Genomic DNA, 27,107 nt, shown 5'->3' on the forward strand with positions numbered 1-27,107 from the left:
ATCGCGATAGGATATGGGTAAAACGCGCATGCGCAGTGCCTTTGTTTTCATATGCACATGGCGGAAAAAGCATGGCGGCGACGGAGAATGAGAAGGGCGAAAGTGGATCGTTGAATGAAACGGATGAATCAGAATTGGTTTGTAAAAATGCTGCAACTTCAGTGGTGTGGAACTGGTTTGGCCAGCACTATTTGTGGTAGAGCATGCTAGCGGGCCGTCGTAATTACCGTGTTTTTTGGAAAATACGGCACACTTAAAATCAATCCTTTGATTTTTCTGAAAATCGACAGTGCCCTTTATAATCCCGTGTGCCTTATGTATGAATTCTGGTTGTGTTTACTGACCTCGAAACGATTTTATGTCGTACACGGCGCTCGAAAATCTGTCAAATCTTCTAGTACGACTTTGCTAAACTACGAACCCGCACAGCTTGATGGGTTGTCGGAGCATTACGGCTATCGTAGGCAGGAGCCTCGCAGAGTGATACGTACTGTGCTTCAACATAATATTACCGTGTTGTGCGTGTATAACCTCTTTTTAAGTTCTGTGGATATTAAACACGGTTATGCTGAGGATATGTTGGCCAGTTTCCACTGGAAATGCCTTTTGGTTCAACTGTCAGCAAGGAATTTGCATTTGCACTGTTACATTTTTATTTAACTTTAATGCACATATGCTTGTTTAAGTAAAAATACATTGTTTTTTTTGGTTTTTTTGCACTAATAAAGTTGTGGAGTTGTAAAGTGTCTTGTCTAGTGTCAATTATATCATCAGTTATTGCAAATTTTCAAATGTATATCGTGATAAATACTTTTGGTCATATCGCCCTGCTCTAGTGGCAGTTAAGCACTTTAATAAAATGCTTTCTTTTTTTCAGACAGTAAGTAAACTTATGATTCCTACTGTGCAATGATTGCATTTGGTTATTGTCTTAAAGCGGCAGTGGGTTCTGGGTTTGAATCTACCGAAGCCTTTGTGTGTTGACTTTGCATGTCCTCTCCATGTTTACAAGAGTTCTCCCCAGATACTCTGACTTCCTCCAACAGTCCAAAGGCATCCATGGGTTAGGTAAATTGGCATTTCTAAGTTGGTCAGATGTGAGCATGAGTGGTTGTCTGTTCATATTAACCCTGCGATGGATTGATGACCTGACCAGTGTGTCCTGTTCTCTATAAGAGAATGGATAGATTGGCGTTTTACGTTATTTTAATCCTTTTTTTTTTTAATTTAAATCACATTTGCCCTAATCTCTACTAACACTTTGTAGCACACACCATCCACTAATCTGTCAGCCATGCTAGCTGTAGAGTGATCAGATCAGTGCTAGAGTTGTTGGAACTGTTTCATTTGGGCTGATTAACCAGCCAGTGAGATATGCTTGTGACTTGCTTTTGTGGCTGTTTGTGTTCTTATTGTTATGATATACACTGTGATCATTCTGCAGTTTTTATATAATACATTAGTTGTCTTTCTAATGCCTTTACCTTTATGTCTTACAGCTCTCATGGTACTAGCTGAACAGTGACCGCTACCTGCCTGAGGACACCTGCTGCCAAATTCCCTTCATCATGTCTGGGATCCATGTAAGTGAAGAACATATTGCTTTTTTTCCACCTTTGCTTGCAGACTTTTTGTGTCCACATGTAATAGAATTAAAAATCCTCTTCCTCTCTATATTTCAAAGAATCTGTTTGAAATAAAGACACAAGATTCTCTCATTAGCATGTTTTAGTTGTTCTGGATGGTTACAAAGTCTAGAAAAGCTTTAGATCTACCTCTTTTCCCAGTTATGAATCTAATACATATCTGCTGGTATCACCCCAATACCAGTTTTACATTAATACACTGTACACTCCTGAGGAAGAGACCTTTTTTTATTTTATGTATCGGGCAATATCAGGTTTCAATTAAAAACTGCTTTCCTAACTTTTAAAAATAAAATTTATGAGATACATTTATCCAATTTAATGAATTGGTATTTTTCTTTAGTAAGTTTTAGGTGAATAAAAATGAGAAACAAACAATGGTTGACCCCATTTATTTGCTCTACTCTCAGTTCAGTGCAGCGAGTCTTCACTGCGTACTACTGTCATTTATGATTGCCATAGTTTCTTTTTACCCTGCTCTCACTAAGTGCACCTGCGCTCACTCACACATGCATCACATGTGGAGTGGAGCTGACAAGATAGATGAAGTGAAATAATATTAATCACGCTGACAAGAACACATTACATAACTGTGAGTGCAGTAAAGGCTTTCCAACAAGTCTTAAAGTGAACATAACGATGACACATCATAATCGTCTGAGCTTTTCTGTCACATCAAGCAGCTGGCCCACAGGCTGCAGTTCAGTCAAAAACTAATGTAACCACATAAAGAAAAGCTGCTAGCGTAACATTTGTGAAATACCACCAATACAGACATCTGATCTTCCAACAGCACTATTCTTACTTTAGATATAAATACATGTACAACTCTTCCAAATAAGTTCCTGTGGTTTTGTTTACAAATCATTAAATTAATAACGCCTTTCTGTAAAGATAGAAAAGTTTCCTCACGTCTTCAGTTGCTGCATTACGTTTGCCCTCTGGAGGTTAATATGTCCAAGCAACAGTTGTCTGGTTTTGTTAATGTTGTTTAATGTAGATGACAAGCATCTCTCTCTAGATTAAGACAACACTGTAGCATACTCCTCCTTGATCTGCCAGAGGTTTCTTGATGCTGTGATCGCAGCACTTTTTTATACTTCAAGACTTCAACTTTTGTTTGATCCTTCTTCTATATTCTGTCTAATCTTAAACTGAAGCTTCCTATTAGCACAAAGCTGGAAGTTCAAATTGCACGTATCTGAGTTATACTGACAACTACTTTTTAACTTCTCTTTTCCTTGTCAATATTTAAATAGTAGAATTTTATTTAGGAAGATTAAGAATTGCATTTTGCTTAACGCTTTAAATATGTAACCATCTTGTGGAATATAATTGCATCAGATGAATGAAATCTAGCTGATTATGCTTTTTGCACTTATTAGCTTTTTTTAATATTTTCTCAATCAGTCCAAGTTGTAGCTAATAATAGTTTCATTATTCTAGATATTTAAGCATCAAAATTCAAAGCTTTGCAGAAGTATAAATGTATTTTAAGTCCTCTGTAAAGATTGACAATGTAAGGATGGGGGTGGGGACTGTAGAGGTGGAGTAAGCAAATACAATAAACTTTCAAAACTGACTTGTATATCGCCCAAGAGGTGAATTTGAGGTGGATGATCTACATCCTCTTCTCGAGCGCTTCCCTCTTAGGAAACGACACAAGGAAAACATGCTGCTGTTAAAAATATATGAACGCAACTTGGTGTTAAATTTAGCCGTAGTTTTCTTCCCCAGCTGTTTTGTGTGTTGCATGAGGCTATGTCTTAAATTACTTAAGAGCCACAAGGAAATTTCCCCCAATGACACATTAAGGCTAGCAGAGCCTCAGTTTAATAAAGTTCTTCTCTTGATGTGACCACATGGAAATGAAGGCTATGGGAGATGCAATGGTTTTTGGGGGTTTTTCTGTGTCACGGCAGCCATCAAACCCATAACGCTCTATTGACTGCGATAGCCACATTCACAGCCTCCACTGCAAATAAAGCAGCTTGTTCAAGGTCTCTACTCGCTCACTCACACCTGCTGCTTTGTTCTCTGGCTTTGTCATTTCACGTTATTGAGGCATGATTGTGATCACACTGCTTTGCTGATCTAACAGTGCGAGCTGAATGCTCTGTTTTCCTTTCTTTTCTGTCATTTATATGTGTTTCTTGCAGCTGTGGCTTTTAGACAAGTCAAGATTGATAGTGAGTGCAACTATATGGCGGAGCTTTTTTTGAGGTTCAAAGTCACTGCGGTGGAGGGAACAGGCAATAATTCTCACTGAAAGCACATTGTTTTGGGTACCCAGATACACAGGTGTTTATTTTTTTTCTCCCAGGGTTATTTTATCTCTAAGCAGGTACAGGTTTGGCAGAGCTATGCTGGGAATAAGCTGAGGTCAGCAGATTTAATAAACCTACTGTTTGTTATCTAGGAAGGAGATCTGCCTCATCCGGTTTTTGTTTTACAAGCATAAACAAAATTAACCCACGGAGTGGTAACTGAACTCTAAATGTCTGAAAATGAAAAATATCAAGTTTGAAATGAGATTCTTGAATTTAAATGTCCTGCATGCTTGTTTCAGTAGCTTGAAACTGTCAGCAACTCCCATCTCAACACTAGTTAAATTTATGCGATTAAATGGTGAAATTTCCTTTAAATTACACATTTAAATGCTTTTTAGTGGTAAAGGTGTTTGCCAATTGACATCAGCTTGATAATCTAAAAGAGAAAAGTATTTAGAGAAGATCTGTTTTCATTTTTCATATATGATTTTTATATATGAAAGGCTGCAGTGAGGCCCAGTGTAATGTAAACATGGACTGATCATCCAAAGCTACTTTTGATTCCAAGAATTCAAATTTGGAGCTCGAAATGAGTGTCATAGGTCCCTTTTATTTCCTTTTAACTGTAGATCATCCAGAAAAATGCTTATTTGGATATCAAAGCAGAAACACATTTTGGCTTTAGACACTTAGGTGTTATATAGGGTTTTATGCCTGTGATTCATGGGCAGGGTACTACCATTACACACAAAAAAGTTGCGGCTTTATACAGTTACTGCTTCTATCTGATATGTTATTGCAGTCTTAACATTTTTGTCAAGATTCAAATAACTGCCTTGGGGTGCATTATCTCTGCCTTTCAAGTGTGCAATATCGAGCACAGCTCAGCCGAGACAAATTATTGCTTACTATCTATGCAACACCTTTTGTTCATGCACAACATTTAATGTTTCATTTTTATTTTAGATTAATGAACTCTTTTAATGACTGAACAGTGGCTTAGTGTTTAGCACAGTATTCTCCATTAAAGCTCCAGTTTCTCTAAACATGGGGAAGTAAATTACTTGCTAGGTTAATGTTCATATTTCTTGTACTGCACCAGGAAACTACTGCAAAAAGTGTTACTTACGATTTTATTTGTTGAGGCATTATTGGATTTGAACAGATTTAACACTGTCCTGAAAGATTTGAAAAGGGAAAACAAACAACATAAGAAGAGAGTAAACTCTCTAAAGAAACATTCAGAATAAGGACTGTAATGTTGGCAGGCTTTGGTTTTAATAAGTGGATCCTAGTCTCATAACACTGTGATTAGAACTTGTTCTTGCCCTCCCCAATTGCCTCTCCACCTCTAAACTCTTTTATTGTGTTCTGTAATTTGTTTCATTTAGCTCCTTATGAGTTACACCTCTAGATAATGTTGGTTCCTCTGTGTTTTCTATAATCTAGGTACCATGGTCGACTGGCACAGAGTGTGTAGCCAAGTATAACTTTCAGACTGCCAATGAACAGGACTTACCCTTCTGTAAAGGAGACGTACTGACCATCATCGGAGTCACCAGGGTAAGAAAACGAGTGCCTTGAATATGGTTGTTCTAACTAAACCCACAGAGCTGCCATCATAGCAATTATTATTCAGTGAATAAGTTACTGTTTAAGCTGTTTCTGTTTCTTCATGGGTTTTCAGTTAATAGGGTTGTGTTTTTTTGGATTGTTCACCAATGATTGGACTTGTAAAATGTTCTCTGTATGTTAAAAACAATATACAGATGTATGCAGAGATGTAAAAGGACATGGATTTGTCTTCATTCTTGAAATGTCAGCAACAGTACCTATAACAGTATTTTGTGCAGTATTTCATGAGACAATCCTAGTTTTTTGTACTTGAAGTCGGAAGACAAGACAACCAAAAGTTTTGTCCCTAACAAAGCAGTTAGTTCATTCATTTGTATGACAAATGACTAGACAAATAAAGAGCTACATTAAAAAAAGTATATCAGCTTTTAAAAAGCTTCAATGAACTTAATCCTATCAAACAGCTTTATTGCTTCAGTTGGTGGGTTTCCTTTTAGCTAGAGGCACTCGCTGGTTTCTGTTGATGCAACAGCTTGTGCCCACAAATATCTGATGGGGCTGAAGTGGATTTTGGCTTTTATTCTCCACTGTGTGTCTCTGTGTTGTGTTATCTCTAAGGTACAGAAGTGTTCCTTACCTACAAAATGACTTGGTATAAAAATGGTACCCCGCCTTAGTTATGGTATTCAGCTGTATTGTGGTGTGTTCGACTGTTTCAGGATCCAAACTGGTACAGAGCAAGAAACCAGGTGGGCAGAGAGGGCACCATCCCAGCTAACTATGTCCAGAAAAGGGAAGGCGTCAAGTCAGGAGGGAAACTCAGTCTTATGCCGTGAGTACTAGAATGGATAATCCCAGTTAAACTGTCATGCCTGTGTGTTTGTGGTGTTTTGCATTTATTTTTAAGACCATACAAACATTTTTTTAATGCAATGTAAGAGGATAAAATGCATTTTATTTTTTTTTATTTTTTTTGTAGGATTTCAGAACTGTTTCATTCTGAAATAACATTTTAGGAAACTACCAAAGTTCTCCAGGATTGCGACAGAATACAGTTATAATCAAAATACTAATGGTCTGTGTCTTGTATCTCAGACATCTTTATGTATGAACAAGTTGTTATAGCCCGATTCACTTTTGTCTCCTGCTGTGAGAGGGAGAAATTAGTCTTGACTTCAAAAGATGAAAATTCCCTGTCTTCTGTTGTCTGTGTTTGACACCCATAGAGGCTACAGCCAGCTGTGCACTAGATTTGAGTGACATTTCGGGCTCTTTGAAAATGCAGCTATTCAAAACGAGGAAAACATAACAAGAGGCATATGCAAATGAAAGGAGACAGGAAAGCCGAGCTGCTGCAACCGAGCTATGAGCTATAAGATGTTGAAAGCTGTGAGAGCTGCCAGACCATTTGTGTTTACTCTTGAGATGGTAATAAACAAGTCTTAAAACTTTGCAAAGCAGGAGAAAGTTTTTAATTTCAGTAGGAAGTACATGAATTGCAAGAAGACAATGGTAAGTTGGACCTCAAAGTTGGGGTTTTTTGTAATGGGCATAGTTAAGTTAATTAAGTCAAAGATGAAGTACAGTTTGTATTTCAGTTTCTCAGTGTTTCCAGTATTGGAAGTATCTAATTTTCTTTTCATTTTAGTTTGATAGTAAGGAGTTATATACATAAGCTGCTCATTTATTTCCTTGTACCTTTCAAACCTCGTGCAGCAATAATGAACTCTTCTCGTGCTCCTAGAAGGAAATCATTAACACAATAAAGGTGTCTGCTGCGGATAGAAAGTGAAATGCAGTCTTGTCAGCACTGCACGTGTAGCTGAAACTATTCTTAGTGATATGTTCTTAAAATGTTGGCAGGAAACATTTATATAGACTTTTGACCCTCTTTGTCTCCCTTCATCAACTGCTGCTGAAAGCGTTGACCTCTCTATTTGCCACCTCATACCGTCTGTTCACACCATTTTAAATTCGGTTACTGTGTCATGCAGCTCAGGCATGTTTTGTGTGTGATATTAGGAGGCCCGGTGGTGCAGTAACTTAAAATGAGCCTTGTGCAGCTACAAGGGATTTGTGTGCACACAACAACACTGATTATTAAAGGCTAACGTGGGGAACAGCTGTAATTAATCTGTAGCTCAGAATGAAATTAATGAAACTTGTTTTCAGCCATAACCAAATGTCCTTCTCAGAGTTGCTTTTCTAAAAGAAAGGAGGAAAGAAGAGGGTGCTATGAAACTAACTCACTGCTCTTTGACTCCCAGATATTCAGCATGCTTTCACATCCTGACCTTCGGCTCTAATTGCTGCCTTTGAGATCACTGCATAGTTCAGTGTTTTTTAAACTCAAGTCATCAGAAGTCGTTTCTCTGTATCCTGCAGGGACTTTTGGATTTTTTATGAATCATCAGCAAATGTCTCGGAGAGGACCTCTCCCTCTCTTCTGGGTTACGTAAGGGTTCATCTGTGGTTTTCTGCTTTAATGTTCACCCGTATCAGTTGATACTCGGCTGTAGATACAGCGCTTGCCTCCTTTACTTGACTCTGCTCCATCTACTGCCCTCATGTGGCAGATATCTGACCCATGTAACCAAACCACCCTAAAGAAAGCTGGCGTATTCATCTGTGCTGTCCTACTCATTCCTTCCAAGATGTGCTGAACATGTTGTTCACTTTTATTTCAATATGATGTCATTTCTGAAAACTGCGGTTAATTTCTGGAGACAAAGCAGCAAGTGTGTGTCTACCACTGGGCTTTGTGTTACTGGGGCCATCCTCTCTTGGCGCCTGCTCTCGGATTATTGGGAGTTAAAGAGCTTCTCTCCATCGGAGAAGCTCCCCATTCTGATCTAATCAACTCGAGCCATGTTAAGCAGCTTTACCACAAGGGCCTCTGCTGTCTGAGGAGACCAAGTGGAGTGATTGAAGAGGAGGAGGGCGTGACAGAGGCAGCCAGAGGAAAGTGGGCTAAATCATTCATAGTTGTTAATTACCACCCATTGACCAGCCAGTGCCGACAAGGAGACTTTGTGCTTTGCAATTCTTGGTGGCTAATGTGACCTTTCATACAAATAGTGGCAGAAATCAGCAGGGTACATGGGATACCCCCTATGTTTATGCTTTATACCACAGATCAATAGCTGTGAATGGAAGGAAATTAAGAATACTGAAACAGGGTGTTAGCTTTTGTTGTAGGAAACTGAAATGTATCTAACAAAGATTAAAAAACGTTTACCATTTAAGCTCGACGGAGGATGCATTATCATTGAAAAGCAACAGCAGTGTTTTTGTAAAAGATGATTGTAAAGATGGTGGTTGAGTAGATCAAAGTGTGTGATCTGTCTAATCCGTCCTTCGGTAGCATATAGATGCCTCCTATCAAGCCATATGGCGAGGTTGATGCTCGTTGTGTAACGGTTAGCTTCTAAATCAGGAAGCAAGCGTTTCTTTGTTGCCACAACCAACAGAATTGTGATCGGCTTTTTAGCTTAGCAGGAGGTGGAGTTGGTTTTTGATCTCCCTGCTTTTCGCTACAGCGGGTGGTGAAAGTTCAATCCGTCTCTTGGTCTCTCTGACCGCAGTCGGGAATGGGTGACTTGGTTTTATCCTGCTCCCCGCCTTGTCTGAGCAGCTTTTGCATTTTCCTGTTATTGCAGTGCCTGTATGTCAGTTTCCGACTCTGCCCCAGGCTTTGTGTACGTGTGTGTGCGCATGCATGCGTGTGCGCGTTTTAGCACCATGTTTCCTGTTGTTTGGGTTCAGGTACTTTTTCACTGACTCCCCAAGATCAGACAGCCTCGCCCCTGCACCATTCAAGCTGAACAGGGTGGAAGTGCTGCTGTCGGCTTCCCATTACTGCCCCGCTCTTGTTTTTCACTTCTCATTTCAGAGGAAGGCTGTGGGCCATGATACATGGAATTTGGTACCTCTGTATGATTGAAATGTAGTTGTTTTCTTTTCTCTCTCTCTTTTTGGAGATATGTTCTTAAAAAATGGCACAAGTTGAGTTTCTGTACTTAGATCAAACAACGTCATTGTTACATAAACACTCTGTGTGCCGCCATAAAACACTTCCAGTCAATCCTGTGTGTCCTTTTTGCCTTTTTTGTCTCCTCACGTCCTTCATTTCCACCCCTCTCTTCACTCTCTCCAGCTGGTTTCATGGGAAGATAACTCGGGAGCAGGCCGAGCGGCTCCTCTACCCTCCAGAGACGGGTTTATTCCTGGTGAGGGAAAGCACCAACTATCCTGGAGATTACACCCTGTGTGTCAGCTGTGATGGCAAGGTGGAGCACTACCGCATCATCTACCACAACGGCAAACTCACCATCGATGAGGAGGAGTATTTTGAGAACCTCATGCAGCTGGTGGAGGTGAGGAAGGATGGAGAACATATAGCTGTTATTTGTAGTCTAATTATGTTGACAGAACACCTTTAATAGTACTACTGGCATTCAGTTTGGCAGTAAAAAACGATGAATGCCTTCTCATCATCATCATCATCATTTCCAGCTGGTTTTTGTTTTTAAGAGCCGAAAGACTTGAGGCATTTAACTGAACGTCAAAGAGAGCGATTTGTAAGAAAATGAAACTTTAAATGTCACCTTGTTTTAATGTTCCAGTGCATACTTCCTCTATCCTGAAAGTCACAGAGAGTTAGGCTAAATTTTATTTAGGTAGCTCAAATTAAAGTATCGATCCTTAAAATAACTGTTACAGTAAAAAAGTTGGTGATTTTACAAAGTTTATTCCATCTTAGGGTTTCTTCAGAAAGGGTGGCTTCATAGTTTAGCAACTAACACATGTGCCTGACACATGAAAAATCCCAATTTGAGACCAGGAGAGGAACCAAATCTCCTCCTGTGGGAGGGTTGCGTTAGGAAGGTCATCTGGTGGAAAAAATCTGCCAAATCAAACATGTGCTACATCTGCTGTGGTGACCCCTTGTGAATAAGGGAGCAGCCGAAACAAGCAGAGTTTCTTCAGTAAAACTGAAGAGCAGCAGGAAAACAAACCTACTTGTTTTGTTTTTTTTTGTTTTCCCCTTAAAAGGTTGTTATATAATTCCTATGAGAATTTATATTTCTGTTTGTTTCAGGCCAACTGTTTATCCCCTCAGATATGCTTCGTCTGTCTATCAAAGGTGTTTTAGATCTTAACACAGTTAACACTGTACGAGAGACCTGTTTCTAGTCTATTACAGAGCTAAAAGCCTCTTATATCACTTATTTTCTACAGTTAAATATTGTATCTCATTGTCCCATTAGGTCACACAATGATCCCATCACATTCCCCTAGCATTTGTGACAGTCAGTCAGTTGCATTAAAAGCTGATTATCTTACATTACACCTGCAGTCTTTGGTTATTGATTATTTTTTATTTGTTTGGTAAAAAGGAAAATGTAAATGTTTGAATCAACAAAAAAAGTAGTTTTTTCTATTAGGAATAAACAATTGGAAACTATCTTCTAAACTTCATGGCACGACAGCTAATAGAAATAAGTTATGGTAGTTATACGGTGATAAATGATGCAGCAGTTTGATTACATAACTCTGTAAAGGACACACATGCTGAATATCTCTGTGGACTTCTCCCAAAACTCTGACTCAAGTACGTATCCTTCAAAAAGCTGTCTGATCCTCTCACTCCCTGACTGCTCTCTGTAAGCTGGTTCAGAGGAAGGACGGAGTGTGGAAAGGGGAAGATGGGGAGACATGATGATAGAAACGGAGAGGGAGCGAGATAAAGGCCTTTCATCCTCTTAGATAAAGAGAAGAGCTGGATTGGCGGCTATCACACTTTTAATTGGGCCTCATCTTTTTTGCCTTGCGGGGCGTTGGAAGTGGACAGGCAGGAATGTGCCAGCTGGCAATGAGACCATCTACATCCCCAGCGCATTCTTGTTATCAGCCACCCACAATCTCTCTCTCTCACACACACTCTCCAACACACACTCACCCTCCGGGCTCAGTTCAGCCTCTACTTCCTTTCTCCACCTCCCTCCCTCCTTGTTTCTTTCTCTCTTTGTGTTCCCTGGTGGATACCTGGCATATTGCTTTCTGTCCTCCTCCTCCTCTCATCTCAGTATCTTCCTTTCGCCCTCCACTGTCTCCGTCTCCCTGCTTTACCCCGCTATGTTTCTTTCTTTCGGTATCTCTTTACATCTTTATTCTGTAGCCTGTCTGCATTCCCTTGTGTCTTCTTTCTCTATAATTGCCCATGATAGAATTCCTTACATTCTTGTGTGTTTTTCCGGCTTGCTCGGTGTTCCTCTGCTCTGTTGTTATTCTTCATGTAGACCTACACATCAAATGCCGGCAGACCTCTGTGTTCAGTCAGTGCATCCTCTGATGCATGTGGTTTTTAAAAATAACAAAACAAAAACAAAAGCAAAGCTCGCTCCATATGGTATTTTTAGGGGTGTAATTGCACAGTCAAAGTATTGTCTGTTAGGGTGCTCACTGGCTGCTCCAACTCTGTGATCACACCTTTCTCTGCTAATTACACATGGGAAGATTGTGATTTAGCCACTTGTGCTCTAAAAACACATTTTCATGCATTCTAAGATTGCATTTCAGTGATTATATGTTACATAAGCAATGCTAATTAAGGTCCTTTCAGGGCTGTCTTTTTCAAGATCATATAGGCAACACTTCAGACATGATAAATAATGACCTGATGAATGCTGAATATAATCTAAATGCATCATTTGTGTATAACTGTGGCTATTTTACATGTGCAGTTAATTTGTCTTCAGCCTTCCTTCACCATGCTGCCCCCTGGTGGTTATAATCATATCTTACAGTCTATAGTCATCACATCAGTCCACAGTTGTGTAACAGTGGTCACAAAGAGGTTTCATGATTTATGTAACTTCTGCTATCACTTAAGGAGGCACTGATTTCTTTTCACATGATTACTTCTTCTTTTTTTTTTGTCTTTGCAATTCAACGCAGATGGTCTTTATTTCTTTACTTGCCGTGATAAACAGTGTCCTTGCCTTTGTAATACTAACTTAAATTGATAAGCAGATATGGACTGGGATTCGATTATTTTGTTGTCTTTTATAAGGATGAACTGTAAAGTGTAATATGGTCCCACAAATGTGTCTGTCTGCATACACGTTTCCATTTGGACAGACAGCAGAGAGGCGTTTTCACCCGTGTCAGGTCTGCTGCCATGCAGTCTTCCAAAACCCATCTGCACATCGCTGGAAGCAGATGATGTATGCGTCTGCTGAAAGGCGATTGGTTGACAAGTGGGCCAGAATAGGGAAGGGAGTGACAGAAGAGTTCATCTTGAATGAGAGGGTTGTGAAAAAAGATCTTAAAAGATCAGAAATACAGTATAAAAAGTACAGACAGCAGCTGCAGTGGACACTTGTCACTGTTATTGTCACTTCAGCTGTTTATATGTTATAACCTCACTCTTCTCCGTGGCTGGCAGACAGACCAACAACAGTACATGCCAGAGTGACCCAAAGACCGGTTGTACCACATACTTTGCACGCTGCCTCCATCTGACAGCAGAGCTCTCTGTAGGTAGACGAGTCATCCCTGCATTGTCAGCTTGGTTTAAATGCACCAGCCCTCTCAGCCTCCTCCTTGTTCCCACAGTAAATGCTCCCCAGGAACCTCACCTTCACACTAATACTGACAGTGTCCAGCAGAGGTTTAAACATTTCCCAAGTGTGATCTTTTCATCACAGTGTGTCTGACTTTAAAGTGTAGATTTTTATTTCTTTGTGTTTTTTAACTGACTTCTATTGATAGTTACTTTTCTGTAGTGTATTGATTATTTAAGCATTTTATATATATTACCCAAAGCTGCAGGGGATGTAATTTTAAAAGTGACTTGCCCCCCGTGTTGTTGTCCCTTGATCTGTCCACATCTGAAGTAGCTTAAAGAGACTGCACCTTATGCTTTTTCTTATTTTGTTTTACAATGGTGGATGCTCAATATCATATTAAACATGTTCAAAGTTTCCAGTAACAAACAAGTCTACTAATGGGTCTGCATGATGTCAGTAAGGGCTGATATCCATAATTTGGTCATCTCAGACACGCAACTCAGGCTGTGAGCATAGGAGACCCACCCACAAACTTTACCAAAGGACAGCCAATCAAAAGAAATCTGTCTAAAGGGAAGGAAGCTAAAATGTTTTACACAGTGGATGAGTCTCTGTGTAACATGAGTAGGAATCATTTCAAATGGAAATGCAGTGAAAGACACATAAAAGACCTTTAGTAAGTTTAGACATAGTGGATCAGCTGTCTCTTTAACTACACAAATTTAAAGAAAAAAATAGAGCTTTTAAAGTAATAAAACTTTATTCTGGTGGATTTTTTTTGGTTTGTTTTAGAGCTGGAAAAAAGGCAAATCTGAAAATGTACTCATGTCTTTTGTAACTGGAGCTGATTAGAAACACACTGCTTTAATAGAGTACTTCTGACTGGAGCTGGAGTTAAATTTTACAGAGCAGCAGAAGCAACCCTTAAACTAAAGGCGAACACCTTACTGTGTTTTCTCGCTTTGTACTCTGCTGTAAATCCTCCCAACTTTGCTGCTCCTGTTTTATTCCATCTTTCATATGGAAATAAGGCCGGGATTCTGTCGTCCCTCCAGAAAAGCCTCCTCATCTTTAACAAAGATGCATGTTGATAAAAGGTAAACCTGTCATGCTGTGCCTGTTTGGTGGATGGAGCCTCCTCTCATAAAATCTGACAACACAGCTTGAATCTTCTTTTCATCGCTACCGTCACATTTTTCTGCAGAGGGTGGCCCCGAACATCAGCCTCGCTTTTGTTCTGCATATCAAAAGCTTGTATATAGACTCAACAGTATGAAGTAATCCAAGAACATCCGTATCGGATCGTTCAGCTAGGTACAGTGGCACAGTACAGTATATACTGCTGACCTAAATTCAGGGAAAACCTTTTGAGAGAGGATTTTCTTTGTAACTTTTAACATTTGAAGCATACATACTTTTTTTTTCTTTATGCATGGAGATTGTATTTAATTCTCAAACTTTCTCTCTCCAGCACTACACCAAAGACGCTGATGGCCTTTGTACCAGGCTGATTAAACCGAAGTTGATGGAGGGAACAGTGGCAGCGCAAGACGAATTCTCTAGGAGTAAGAGCACACAGAGCTCATTACACAGCCCTACAGGGACACTGGCACCAATGCACACAGGGACACTTTGTTATGCTTGTCTTTATATGCCACATTAACCTCACAGTATCAGATGCATGAACACACACACACAGTGTACAGAGAAATCCTGCGTCTCCTACGAGCTTTAATAGCATTAATCAACAGAGGGCGGTTAATCTTTGCGTGGCTGGGAACGACTGCTGGGCTTCACCGGCTCTCAAGGTCAATCTCCAGCTCTGTCTGTCTTTATTTACCCTCACATACCGATCTGACCCGGCTAATTCTTACACTAGAGAAATGCAAAGATTAATTCTCCTGCTTAAAGGATATACATCATCGTCAAAGTTATTTTAACAAGAAAATAGCTGCTGTAACTGCAAAGTCATGAACGTGCTGTAAGAGGATTTTTTTCATAACGCCTTTTTGGAATAATATTATTACTTACATTATGATTGCAGAGTGTCATTAACGTCCTCTTTTGGCAGGTGGCTGGGCCTTGAACAGAAAAGAGTTGAAACTCCTCCAGACCATTGGCAAAGGGGAGTTTGGGGGTAAGAAGCTAATTTAAACAGGATATTTTCACATTTCATTTTCATTTCTCACATCAGGCCAAGGTCACCTTGGAGAATGTACTAAAACTTTGTCCTCTCTGTGTCCTTGTCAGATGTGATGGTAGGAGACTACAGAGGGACCAAGGTGGCGGTCAAGTGCATCAAAAATGACGCTACAGCACAGGCTTTCATCGCTGAGGCTTCTGTCATGACGTAAGATCCGCAGCTATTGCTTTTTGTACTTCACACCACCACAGATGTTTCTGTCTGCAGACATGTATCTTCATCAAATATTAGGTCATCCTCTGTCATTTTTGTGGGTAGAAGTTGACCATGTTTTTAAAAAATATTTTACTTCATGCTTACCGCATATTTTTTTCCCCCCTCTGTTTCTGTGTTTCGACAGGCAACTGAGGCACAACAACCTGGTGCAGTTGCTAGGGGTAATCGTGGAGGAGAGGGGCAGTCTCTACATCGTCACAGAATACATGGCTAAGGTCAGCCCAAGTGCTCTTTTATGACAAGTTCTAAAACTGGAAATGGTACATGCTCGCATAAACCGTCTGCGATTTAAAGGCTAGTTCAGTACATTAGGAGAATAAAACACAGTCAAAACCACGCTAATGAAACAGTTGTTAGCCTTGCTTAGCATAAAGACAGGAGACACTGGAAAACACCTGACCTGGCCCCATTCAGCGGGTACAAAAAGATTTATATCTTGTTTGTTTCATCTGCACAGGGGGTTACAGGCTATGCACTAGAGGAGGCATTTGCTTCTAAGCCAAGAAATGATGACGACTGTGACCCCGTGTAAAACAGCAAATGGATTTTTAAAACACTTGTTATTGTACAGATGAAACAAATGTTTCCCCTTATTAAAAAAAATAATTTGACATGTTTTCTTTTTTCGCACGGGGTCATCGATTTGGTTTTTACTCAGGCTATTCATGCTAAAAAATGTACCTACGCAGTTTTCTGTGAGACTTTCTTGAATGTAGGCATTGTGTTAATAATCCAAACTGCACCACAGGGCAGCCTAGTGGACTACCTGCGCTCTCGAGGGCGGACTGTTCTCGGTGGAGACTGCTTACTCAAGTTCTCACTGTGAGTCTCTTTCAAGCAATTATTTAAAAAATTATTTAAAAAGGAACATTTTTAAACTGCTCTTTTCGGGATCTGAAACTAAATCACTGCCACTTTAACCCTCTGCGTTCTTACTGAACTTCAGGAGAAAAGTGTCATAGCAGTAACATGAACGTTGTTTGCTGCAAGTCATACATCCTTATTCATTTTAATTGTATAATTTTCTAGCTAATATTGTTATCTAAAGCAAGTTAAGTCCATTGTGATCAGCACAAAGAATGAGTGTAAGCTTTCAGATGTGCATTATTATATGTTTGTCTCAAATTAATCAGCTCAAGTTTCATTTTTCTGTGCCAGCCTTGTAAGTTTTGAAATATCTTACAGTAGTGAAAAATATTTTGGAGCATTTACATCTGAAACTAAATTGAAAATCATAATGGCTTAGTTTTCCCTCTAGCCAAGCTAATTTTCCTGACAAGGGCAGATGATAAAAGTAAAATTCTCAACCACCTATTGCCCTATATTAGTTAGCCAGTTCTCACTCATTATCTCTCCTTTCAGTGACGTGTGTGAAGCTATGGAGTACCTGGAGGCCAATAACTTCGTCCACAGAGACCTGGCGGCTCGCAATGTGCTGGTTTCTGACGATAACATCGCCAAGGTCAGCGACTTCGGCCTCACCAAGGAGGCATCCTCCATACAGGACACTGCCAAGCTGCCCGTCAAATGGACATCCCCAGAAGCACTAAGAGAGAAGGTGATGGAATGAGACCGGGTTGATGTTGCTGACTCGACTCTTAATTGATCCTATAAGGGCAGTTTATTTAAAATGGGTTAAAAAGGGGAGGCTGCAGGATATCAGTTTATTTAAATGAGAGTGCCAGGCCAAGACAGTCTTTTAAATAGTGGTATAATCTTGATCCCGGGTTAGGGTTAAGTCCATTAATAGTATGTTTGTCTGCCCCAAAAGTATTTAAAAAGCCCAGTTTAACAAAGAGTGGTGTTTAGTGGCTCATAAACGGTTTTCCTGCCGGAGAGTAAAAGCAAGCCCAAAGGTTTTCTCAACATCTTAATCGAATCATCTCTCAAGCTGCCCAGAATTTCTGCCCAGATAAAGTAACTCTGGGCACCCAGAGTCTGACGGCAAAGAGTGTATGACTGATGAACAAGCTGCAAATATGGGGGGGGGGGATTATTATTCAGCTCTATTTTCAACAAAGTTAGGACACTGTGTAAACAAATTCACTGAAATGTTAATGAATTAAGGCCTAAGTTTAACTGAAAATGTTGAGAATGAGAAATTTGTTTCTGAATTTGATGCCAACATCTTAATGTTGGTTAAAAAAAACACAGATGGTGTGTGTGTATGCGAGGGTCAAGGCAGCAGACCAAAATATAATGGCTGTGGCAGCAGTGCAGTGGAAATGGACAGTTATAGAGTGGAAATCTTTATATTTAAAATGAAAATGAGGGACTGTCTATAAAAATGGCAGCAATTCCTTAAGTTTAAGCAGTCTTTTTGTTAATCCCCTTGAATTAAAGTTGTGTGCACTTCAGTCACATCTTGATTGTTTGGTTTAAAATCCACTGTGGGGGTGTATGTACTGTACGACCTGGTTTTGTTGGTCTGGAGGGAGGCGCAAGCCTGATCTGCTTTCTGAATGCCTTTATGTATAATGTATGAATTTTGGCTTCTCTCTTAATCCAACAGAGGTTTTCCACTAAGTCAGACGTTTGGAGTTATGGGATCCTACTGTGGGAGATCTACTCCTTTGGGCGTGTGCCTTATCCTAGAATTGTAAGTACCTTTATGGGATTTTCTGTGGCTCGCTGACGTCTGACATACACCAGCAGATGGCAGGCTTTATTACCTGAACCAGTTATTTCTTTTTGTGCAAGATCAGTGTAACTGCTGGTTCTCTGTGTTGGCCTCATTTATGCCATGAAACAACTGAAGCGGGTGATGTGTCACCGGTTGATACAATCGCATTTTTAGTTATTCTTGTTATGTAGAATAACCTTTGCCTGGAATATTGCATCACCTTTGAGTCCGATACATCAGTTTGACTGATCAAAATGTTGAGCTAATGTCAGCATTTCTTTGTCTGTGTCTCTCAGCCGTTGAAAGAGGTGGTGCCTCGGGTAGAGAAAGGGTACAAGATGGACGCCCCAGACGGCTGCCCCGCCGTGGTGTACGACCTGATGAAGCAGTGCTGGACCTTGGATCCCGTGATGCGGCCCTCCTTCCGCATGCTGAGGGAGAAGCTCCAGCATATCAGAGCCAAGGAGCTCTACCTGTGAAGAGGAGGTGCTTGTGGGGGGTACCGGGGGAAGAGGACGGGGGCGAGATGCAGCCCAGCACAGCTGTAAAGTGGGAGGAGGAGCAGGAGAAGGAGAAGAGGGACCACAGCACTTTCCTCCTGCCTGCCAAGCCTCTTGACCTGTGGGACTGCTACGCTGTGCCCCCTCCCCCGACCTCCGCCGTCCACCAGCCGTCCTCTGCTTTCACACTAGGACTGTTTTCCTGTTTGTGTTGTATAGCTTTTGCCAGACAATTTCCTCTTCTCTCGATGGGCCGCTCCTCTTTCCTCCTCCTACACCTGCCACTGCTCACTCACTCTCCCTTCTCTTTGTCACTTGGTCCAAATTACTCTTCTTCTTCTATGTGAAAGTTCCCTTTTGTTTCTTTGTATTTCCTCCCCTCCTCCTCCTCCTCTCCTGAACATGGCATTAACTGGAGGGGAGGCTGGCCTTTTCCTCCACGTTTGTCAGGTGCTCTTTTCTTCTCCAGTCCACCCCACTCGATCATTCCCGGATTCTCATATCACCATGTGGCTTTGCATGCCTTTCAGCCCAACTCTGTCATTCCTTCCTTGCATCCCTCCTTGCTTTCCCTCGGCCTTGTTGTCAGGTGTGGGGCCTTCGCTCTGTGCCAAAGTGCCTCCAGTCTACAGAGCTCCAGACTTCCCTCCAACACTTCTTTTGATTGGACTGTTATGGTTTCAATTTTTATTTTTTAAACAAAATCTTTTTTTATTGCTTTCTTTGTTCCAGAGGTTATGAAACTGTTTGGGTTTTTTTTAAAGTGGCATCTCCTTCACCTCCACCATCTTTACATCAGACTTTTTTTTTTTTTTTTTTTGGTTTTTGTTTTGTTAATCCAGGCATCCATGAAGAGCACGAGAATAGGAAGTGAGGAGACTTGGGGGGGCCGGTGTCATGTTCATCCTTCCTTAAAGACCGCCCAGAGGAGCGGTAGGTGGGTGGTTGGGTGGCAGGGCAATAACAGGAGAAGAAGGGGGAGAAGCAGTTCACAAACATGGTTGATTCATCATACGTGGGCTTGTTTTTATATCAAAATATATTTAAAGGATTAAAAAAAAAAGAACAAGGAAAAACTGACTTGGACAGAGTTAAAAAAAAGGACGATTTTCAGAAGCCAGGAGCAACTTGCCGTTAGGGATGTTCAGTGTCTCTGTGAATGCTAGGGTCGGGGTGGTGCATGCTGTGTGTGAGAGGCCTTGGGTTCAACTGTCAGTGCTTTCAATGTTCATTGTTTTATTATGCTATCATAATTATGAATAAATCATTCCATCTGAACAGTGTGGAAACACCTGCATAATTATATCTGAGTGTGTGTGTGTGAGAGAGAGAGAGAGCATATTTTAGCAGGAGGAGTGCTGTCTTACTGTACAAGCACCTCCCCACCTCCTTGAATGTGTGGTTTTTGGATTTGACAAGTGCCAAATTTCAGGGTTGAAAATAAAGCAAATGTTAAAATGCCAAAAAAAACTGCAATTCCTATGTTGGCCACTAGAGGCTGGCTCTAAAGTAAATTCCACCAGACAAAATTAACATGTTTACATCCTGGTACAATAAAGCCACATGGGCACTGCGCTATTAATGGCTCTAAAAAACGAAGGGGGGATTTCCACATCATGATCACAGTCCTTAGTGGAAATATTACTAAATCCTGTTTTCTCGACTTTCGTGGTTTATTCTCCAGGGAGTATGAGCTGTGTGAATCTATATTTAAATTACTTTTGGTTGCTGTTTTGCCATTTTCCTTTTGTCTCTGCCAATAATGAGGAAATCCCTTGATCCCAATTAAAGAGACATTTAAATCCACACTCGGCTTTCTGCATTGTAATGCCCTTCAGTGAGTTGCAAAGTAAATGTGAAGGGTTAAAGATGTCTAACAGGATGAAAAATGCTTATTTTCCCTTGTGAAAGGAATAATATCAAAACACAACAATAGAAAAGAGTTCTTTGATAATAACCGTTCAACTCTTTACCTTTTTTGTGATGCAGATCAGAAAGCAAAACGACTGAACGATCTAGAGGAGTGTTTTACACCTGCAGCTATAAATAATCCTCATGTGATCATTCTTTGATAGTACTGCTACAAACAGATGGGGTTTGTCATCAAGGTGTGAAGGAGTGTCAGCTGAGTTGTTCCCAGTGCTGCCTTCACTGTGCCTCCTCTGCTCTTTGGAGAGGACCCACTTGTCCCCAGTACAGTGACCTATAGGCTGAAACGGGACCAAGAGTTCAGTGGACTGGCCATCTGTGTGGTGCTTTCACTTTTAGCTCATTTGAATCTCATCTTTCCGCCTGCTTCTCAATCTTCCGCTGCAGCAGCAGACAGTTGTTTGGGTCATATTTTCATGTGAATCCTATGAATTTTAATGGCAGTGACAGGGCGGTAACAATAGGCTGGTTACGTAAGCACGGCAGTTTGTGCTCGTGGCCAAGACTGTACTGCTGTCCGGACTCATCGCGCCAGCTCCAATTTACCATCCTGCCATGGCTGCACAAGACGGGCCCTTTTGCAGAAGCCAACCCTGCAAAAAAAAAAAATATCCCAAAGTAGCTCTGCTATTGGTGAAAATTACAGCTCATTAGGCAATTGGGGGAGGATTTCTAGATGTCATCTGACTGCCAGAAGTCACCACCAGGAGGCATCCTACAGTCTGAGATCCCAAGGGAGCTGAAAAGGAGCAGCGCAGAGCTTTCAGCTCAGATTTAATTGCAGTGCTGAAGGAGGCACTCAAGATATCAAACGAGAGATTTTCTCAATCCATGTCAAAGGTCAGAAGCAGCTGCATCCTTTAATGGCGTTTGGATTCTTAATGAGACACCATTTGCTGTCGCAGCTCATCTGCTTCCACCTCATTATACCCTATTTGGTTTTTTTCTTTAATATTACTGTAAACTATTGTGCGATTATTAAAGTATATTTTAAAAATGTAAAGCCCAGCTTGAAGTGTCACGGTGACAGGAGCTTGTGGTGATAGCAGTGACGGCTAATGCACGGCTCTCACATCTGGAAGCCTCAGTCTTTGGTTCACACTTAAGTAATCCTGACAACCGCACAGCTCCTCGTTCTTAGCAGGCACAAGCACGGGGGTTGATGTGTTAATCAGCTTTCGATAAGTTATGGATCTGTGCTACTGGCAGCAGCCAGGCACAACTCTACTGACAGTGTAATCTGATTACACCAACACAGTTTTTTGGGAGGGAAGGATGAGGAAGATGCTCAGGGCTCTGCACATGTTTTTGTGCAGTTGGCATGTGCATTGTGTGGTCCCTCCCCCACACGTCAAGCTGGACCTGACAGACTTACATGTGTGACAGAATGAGGGTGAGGTGGGGGGGTGTAACTTCACATACAGGCAGCACATAAACATTAAGCTTGTATCATGTTCTGTTAATGAGTTTCACGACCCCCGGTTCAGTTGCATAGCTTGGATTACTCTGCAGTTTTTTAATGAGTACTTTCGCAGGGCCTGTATGCAGATGGGCCACCTCCGCTGTAGTTAACCTTTAATACCCTGATGCAGCTGGAGGTTGCAAAATTTGCACTTCAGTAGGATACACCATGACAGAAGTGAGTCATCGGACTTTTCCCCTGCCAAACACATGACATTACTTTAATTAAAAAACAAGCTAAACTTGGTCTGAACCAGACGTTAATGATGCAGGTGTGTTTTGTTAACTTTGGAGTGAGCCAGGCTAAATTGAAGTAGCTGACTGATGCCTTAGGCTTTGTATTGGCACCCAGACATGACTGCTGTACAATTTTCTCATCTTAACTCTCAGCAAGAAAGTGTCTTAACCTAAATGTTGAACTGTTCCATTAAAGACGGTTGTCAGTGATGCAGCAGACTGTAGAGGGGGGGAAAAAACCATTTGAATGCCCCTTAATTACTGACTCTAGGATTCTAGGGGGTTTATTGTGCAGCTCAAGCACTGTCACCAAGTGTGGGAGTTCTTTATTTTCACACTGTTTTAGTGACAAGGAGCGGGCGTTGAGCTGACAGCTGATGAAGGAAATGATATTGACATTATCAGGCCAACATGTGGCTGGCTGTGTCAAATGTGGCCTCAGTGACAGAAATCTTTCCACATGGACACATCCCTTGGTCACATCACATGTCTTTTTCTGTCTGGCTTTGTGCCCCTCACCACTTCGCTAAAAAGCCTAAAAACACGCTGCTTCCTGCTGCAATTAGCTTCTATTTAGGGACTGACAAGGATGTTAACATTTCAAACACTGATAGCACTTTTCTGTCCTTGTGTGTGATGCTGTTTTCTGGACCTTGTTCTGTATCACTGCAGAGTAGGGTCACGGTTGTTTTTAGCAGTCTGAATCACTCCCCTCTTGGCCATATGCAACATATGTTCTTTACTCCACTGCATGCTCTGTTTGCTGTGAGATCAGCAGTCATGTCTGCATTGTAAATGTTGACATTCTTCTTTGCATCTTTCGGTTTGTGTTAAGTGTGGCACTGGAGCTTCATTTAACTCTCAGTCACATCAAGAGCTCATTGAATTTTTCGTGTCTGAGTGCAGCAGGCATGACATCAGAAACGGAACTGCTCGTGAGCACAGCCAGCGAAAGCTCATGTACACCATGACAGAAGGGAGCGTGATCTCAGATGTCAGAGAGTGTCATCAGGACATCCTTTGCTGAAAGGAGAGCTCTTTAGCTATGAATTAACCCAGGCATAAAAAGAATTTGGTCCAGAACGATGAGCAGACACATCAATTAAGCACTTTAATCTTTACTTTTATGTTTATTTTCCCATCAATTTGAAATGTATATTAATAGATATCCATGAGTGTTCATTGGCCTCTATGTAAGATGTAATGGTTTTTGGTAAAAGATCCCATTCAAAAACATTTTTGATACTATATGGGTGGGAAAAATTCACAGTTCTTGTTCTGTAATTGAAAACACTCCATCAGTGTGTGTTGCAATGGTAGACACCTTTATAAAAGTACCATAAGTTACAGGTCCAAAGCACAAAGGGGTCAAAATCTTGCATATTTTAATTCACATTACTTATTTTTCTAGCACTATGATGCTCCATAATTTCAGTAGTATTCAGTAGTAGATCAATATCATGGGGCGTACTTTCATGTGAAAAAGAGTTTTCACAGGGCTCTATGCAGACCTGTGAAAAATTAAGCACACCCTTGCTGAATTAAGGGGGTAAAAAGCAGTCAGGCAGTGCTAATCAAATGCACTTGATTAATTAATCATTAGCAAGTGTGATCACCTTTTTGGCAATTTGCTGGTCTGGCTCATTCAGGTGTGTGCTTAAAGAGTGGCACAGGGATGGACATCCCAGCAAAGTCACCATAAGATAAAACTGAGCAAAGCACAAAGAAGTATCGGGAGAAGGGTTCAGTATGAGCACGGCGGTGGAGGGGTGATGATTTAGGCATGATTTCAACCACAGGACCAGACCACCTTGAGCAGAATTTTGGTCCCAGGCTAATTTTTCTAGTGACAAATCCTGTCCACATAATGACATAAAATTAATATATTCAAACTTAAATATTGTGAATATAATAGAAACAGCATTGATGATTACCTTTTAACTGATCGGGCAGCTTTAGGTCCTTTAAACAGTCGGATGCAATAGAAATGTTGTGAAAAGCTGGCTATCAAGGAGGGGCAGCAGATGAGGCACATAAGGCTCATAGTCTCAATCCATACTGGCAGGAATTGACAGTAATCTCTGCCATGTTCCTTATCTTAGCATAGAGTTTTGGGCTGATATGAACATCTTTATTTGGATAGTAATGATAGAGGTCCAATATAACAGTTTGAATCTTGGTGTGACAGGCTGTTCAGTCGTTGTTATAGTCTTGTCAGTTGAAAACCCCTAAAATGTCAACCTGCTGGTGGTGATTTTAACCAGGATTAATTCCACTTCCCCGGAACTGTCCATCCAATGGTTGCTGAGATATTTCAGTTTGGACCAAAGTGCATCTAAGACTGACAGCGACATTCACAGAGCCACACTTCTTCTATCATAGTGATGCAAAAGACATGAGGTACAAGTGCCGTCCAGATCACATTTTCACAGTAGACTCTGATATCATATTTATAAAGTCATCGGTTCCAAAGCATCCAGACTCTGATCTTTATTTTTTCAGTTTATAATGCAGCCTGGATGAAGGGGGTTTGAGTCCTGGTGCTGTCCTGCAGCTAATCATAGCTCAGGCTGTGGGCCACATGATGTTCTGGGGAGCTTGGTGTATTGGGAAAGATAACGCGCAGGATCTGGGTCCAACAGCGGACCTGGTGGGTGAGAGCGCAGCAGTTTTGTAATGACGGTCCAACGTGAACCACTGTGTGTCCTCTCGTGTCTCATCGTCATTGTATCTCACTGTGGGACTCGGTGATGGCTCACAGGCGGGGCGAGACTGTGGAAGGAGGATAACAACCACAATCAGAGGAGAGCTTTGCCTGCTGAGCTACATGAAAAACGGTCCCTCCTGCATGTAACGTAACACCGGCCTGCTTTCTGAGCCTCCTCTTTAAATAACCCAATGGTTGCCCTGCAGTGTTGGCTGACATGTTCATTTGACTTTGTGAAATATCAAGGTTCCCTGAGTCGCAGAGAACATGTTTTCTGCATCGCTTGTCAGCATGAATTTACATTTTGCTCTTGACATTTCACCTCCTCGTGCCCTGGGCCTGCGGCCTGCTGGTTACCAGCCATGGGGGGGAATGTGCCAAAACACATCCCAACAAGAAGAGGGTGAAGGGCCTTCTGGCCCTTGTGAGGAGTCATCATTATAATCTGTGGTAACGTTCCTACCTGTATTATTCTCTCTTCTGCTGTAAATCTGCAGCGAATAAATGAGGAAAAGCATTAAATCTGGACAAATATGGAACACTATGCTACAATCAAAACTGATAGGTGGAGAAAAGGTTACAATTTAGCAATTTTAATGCTCTTTTTAAAGCTGATCCAATCGGTGTTTTCATACTAACAATCCATCAAATGAATGTAAGATATTTCACTCACCAAAACAATATGAAATTATCACTCAGCTTTGCAGTGGTCTCTCAGCCCCTGGAGCTTTTTAATCAATTTAAAATCTCTGCATCTTTTCAAAGCATTTAAATTCATTGTTAAGTTTTGTCTTTTGTGTTTCACTGACACTTTTTCTTTGACAAAAGTCAACCAACTAGTCAAAACTGCTAAACATGTAGGTATAGTAAATTTCAAGCAGACTACACTGAGCTTTACATACAGAACTGTTAAGTCCTTAAAGTGAGCGAGTGAATTGAACTTTTTTTATACTTGGCCTTGGTTTATCTGCCTGTTCTGGATTATCGGAACTTTTCACCTGCGTATTTGTTCAATTTTATTTTAATTAGATTTTTCCGAAGAACAAATAGTTCTGCAGAGGCAAGCATAAAGACTCGTGGAAATGTTAATGCATAAGTTTAAATAATTAACTTAGTTTTATTGGGATCATTACTTTAAATATGCTGTGTCAGGGCTTTGATTGTTGTGGATGTGTGGTCTCCAAGTTTAGCTAGCAACAGGTCGCCATGCCAAAGAGTCATGTAGCGATTAATCACTTCCAGAAATTAAAAAAAAAACAAAAGAACAAACAAGTATTTCGGTGTCTGTGAAGTTCTTTGAGCACAGGTTAAAAAAATTAAAAAATAAAATTAAAAAAAAGGCATTTTACAGTCTTAAAGGAAATAATTTTGTTTTTTCCATCAGCTCAAGCTAAAATTAAGTAATGCTGACTTACCTTGACAGTTCACGTAACTCATCCTGTATGCGTTCCTAATTAAATTAAGGCACAACCCTCAAAAAAGAAAGTTATTAAACTCATCATCTCTAATTTTACTAAAAAATTTTAAGTATCATAACCATTTCATAACCATTTTTGTAAGTAAACTAATGATATTTTAAAGTTTAAAGTCCACAGTCGCTCATTTACATAAATTTATCTGGCACCACTTTTGATAATTGATAATACATTTGACTTTAATCAATCAGGGGTGTTCAGAGGGGGAGAGGGGCGGGTCTGACTGTGAAAGTGCATGCTCATTGGCGAATTGTCAGTCACAAGTTTAGCCAAGGAACATATCCTGAATAATCCATTTTTAATTTTTTTTTATTCAGTATGACCAGTATGAGTGACTGCTGAGACCATAACTCAGCTGGAGCATGTTCACAGAGCTTAAGTCACAAAACTGTCCATACACTTTTATACTTTTGAAAGTCTATTGAAACAACAGCTTTTGCCCCCTGTGGCCATTATAAAGAATGCAGGTTTTAAGTGCTTCTGCGCTGATTTAATTTTTCACACCTGGAAGCAACGTCCGTGTTTTATACGATCTGTAGTCCTGCTCACCATTAATGCGGCAGTACAAGAGCTGCTGGAAACTGGAGTTATGGCTAGTTTGCTTAGTGATTTGCACCAATAAGAAAAGGTCCTATTTGAGATGTAATGTATTGAAATATTAGTGGGACTGCAGAACCAAAACAAATCAAGG

The 27,107-nt window shown here is 40.7% G+C and overlaps 1 protein-coding gene across 3 annotated transcripts in view; it reads left to right on the plus strand.

Annotated features, from left to right (window-relative positions):
* cskl (c-src tyrosine kinase-like) overlaps nt 1-19,885 on the plus strand; it is a 47,880-nt gene extending 27,995 nt beyond the window's left edge. For 2 of the 3 annotated variants that reach the window (XM_006779739.3, XM_006779740.2), the window contains exons 2-13: nt 1,500-1,583; nt 5,366-5,479; nt 6,211-6,323; nt 9,648-9,867; nt 14,537-14,630; nt 15,137-15,202; nt 15,316-15,415; nt 15,609-15,699; nt 16,233-16,306; nt 16,847-17,042; nt 17,997-18,083; nt 18,404-19,885. In XM_006779739.3, the coding sequence (XP_006779802.1) occupies nt 1,569-1,583; nt 5,366-5,479; nt 6,211-6,323; nt 9,648-9,867; nt 14,537-14,630; nt 15,137-15,202; nt 15,316-15,415; nt 15,609-15,699; nt 16,233-16,306; nt 16,847-17,042; nt 17,997-18,083; nt 18,404-18,586 (1,353 nt within the window). In that variant the 5' untranslated portion in view covers nt 1,500-1,568 and the 3' untranslated portion in view covers nt 18,587-19,885. Of the gene's footprint in view, nt 1-60; nt 138-1,499; nt 1,584-5,365; nt 5,480-6,210; nt 6,324-9,647; nt 9,868-14,536; nt 14,631-15,136; nt 15,203-15,315; nt 15,416-15,608; nt 15,700-16,232; nt 16,307-16,846; nt 17,043-17,996; nt 18,084-18,403 lie in introns of those variants that run through there. The other variant, XM_087847155.1, reaches the window with a different exon arrangement.
* The last annotated feature ends 7,222 nt before the right edge of the window (nt 19,886-27,107 follow it).

Source organism: Neolamprologus brichardi, chromosome 1, assembly GCF_056152115.1.
Source record: "Neolamprologus brichardi isolate AB-2024 chromosome 1, ASM5615211v1, whole genome shotgun sequence".
NCBI classification, from domain to species: Eukaryota; Metazoa; Chordata; class Actinopteri; order Cichliformes; family Cichlidae; genus Neolamprologus; species Neolamprologus brichardi.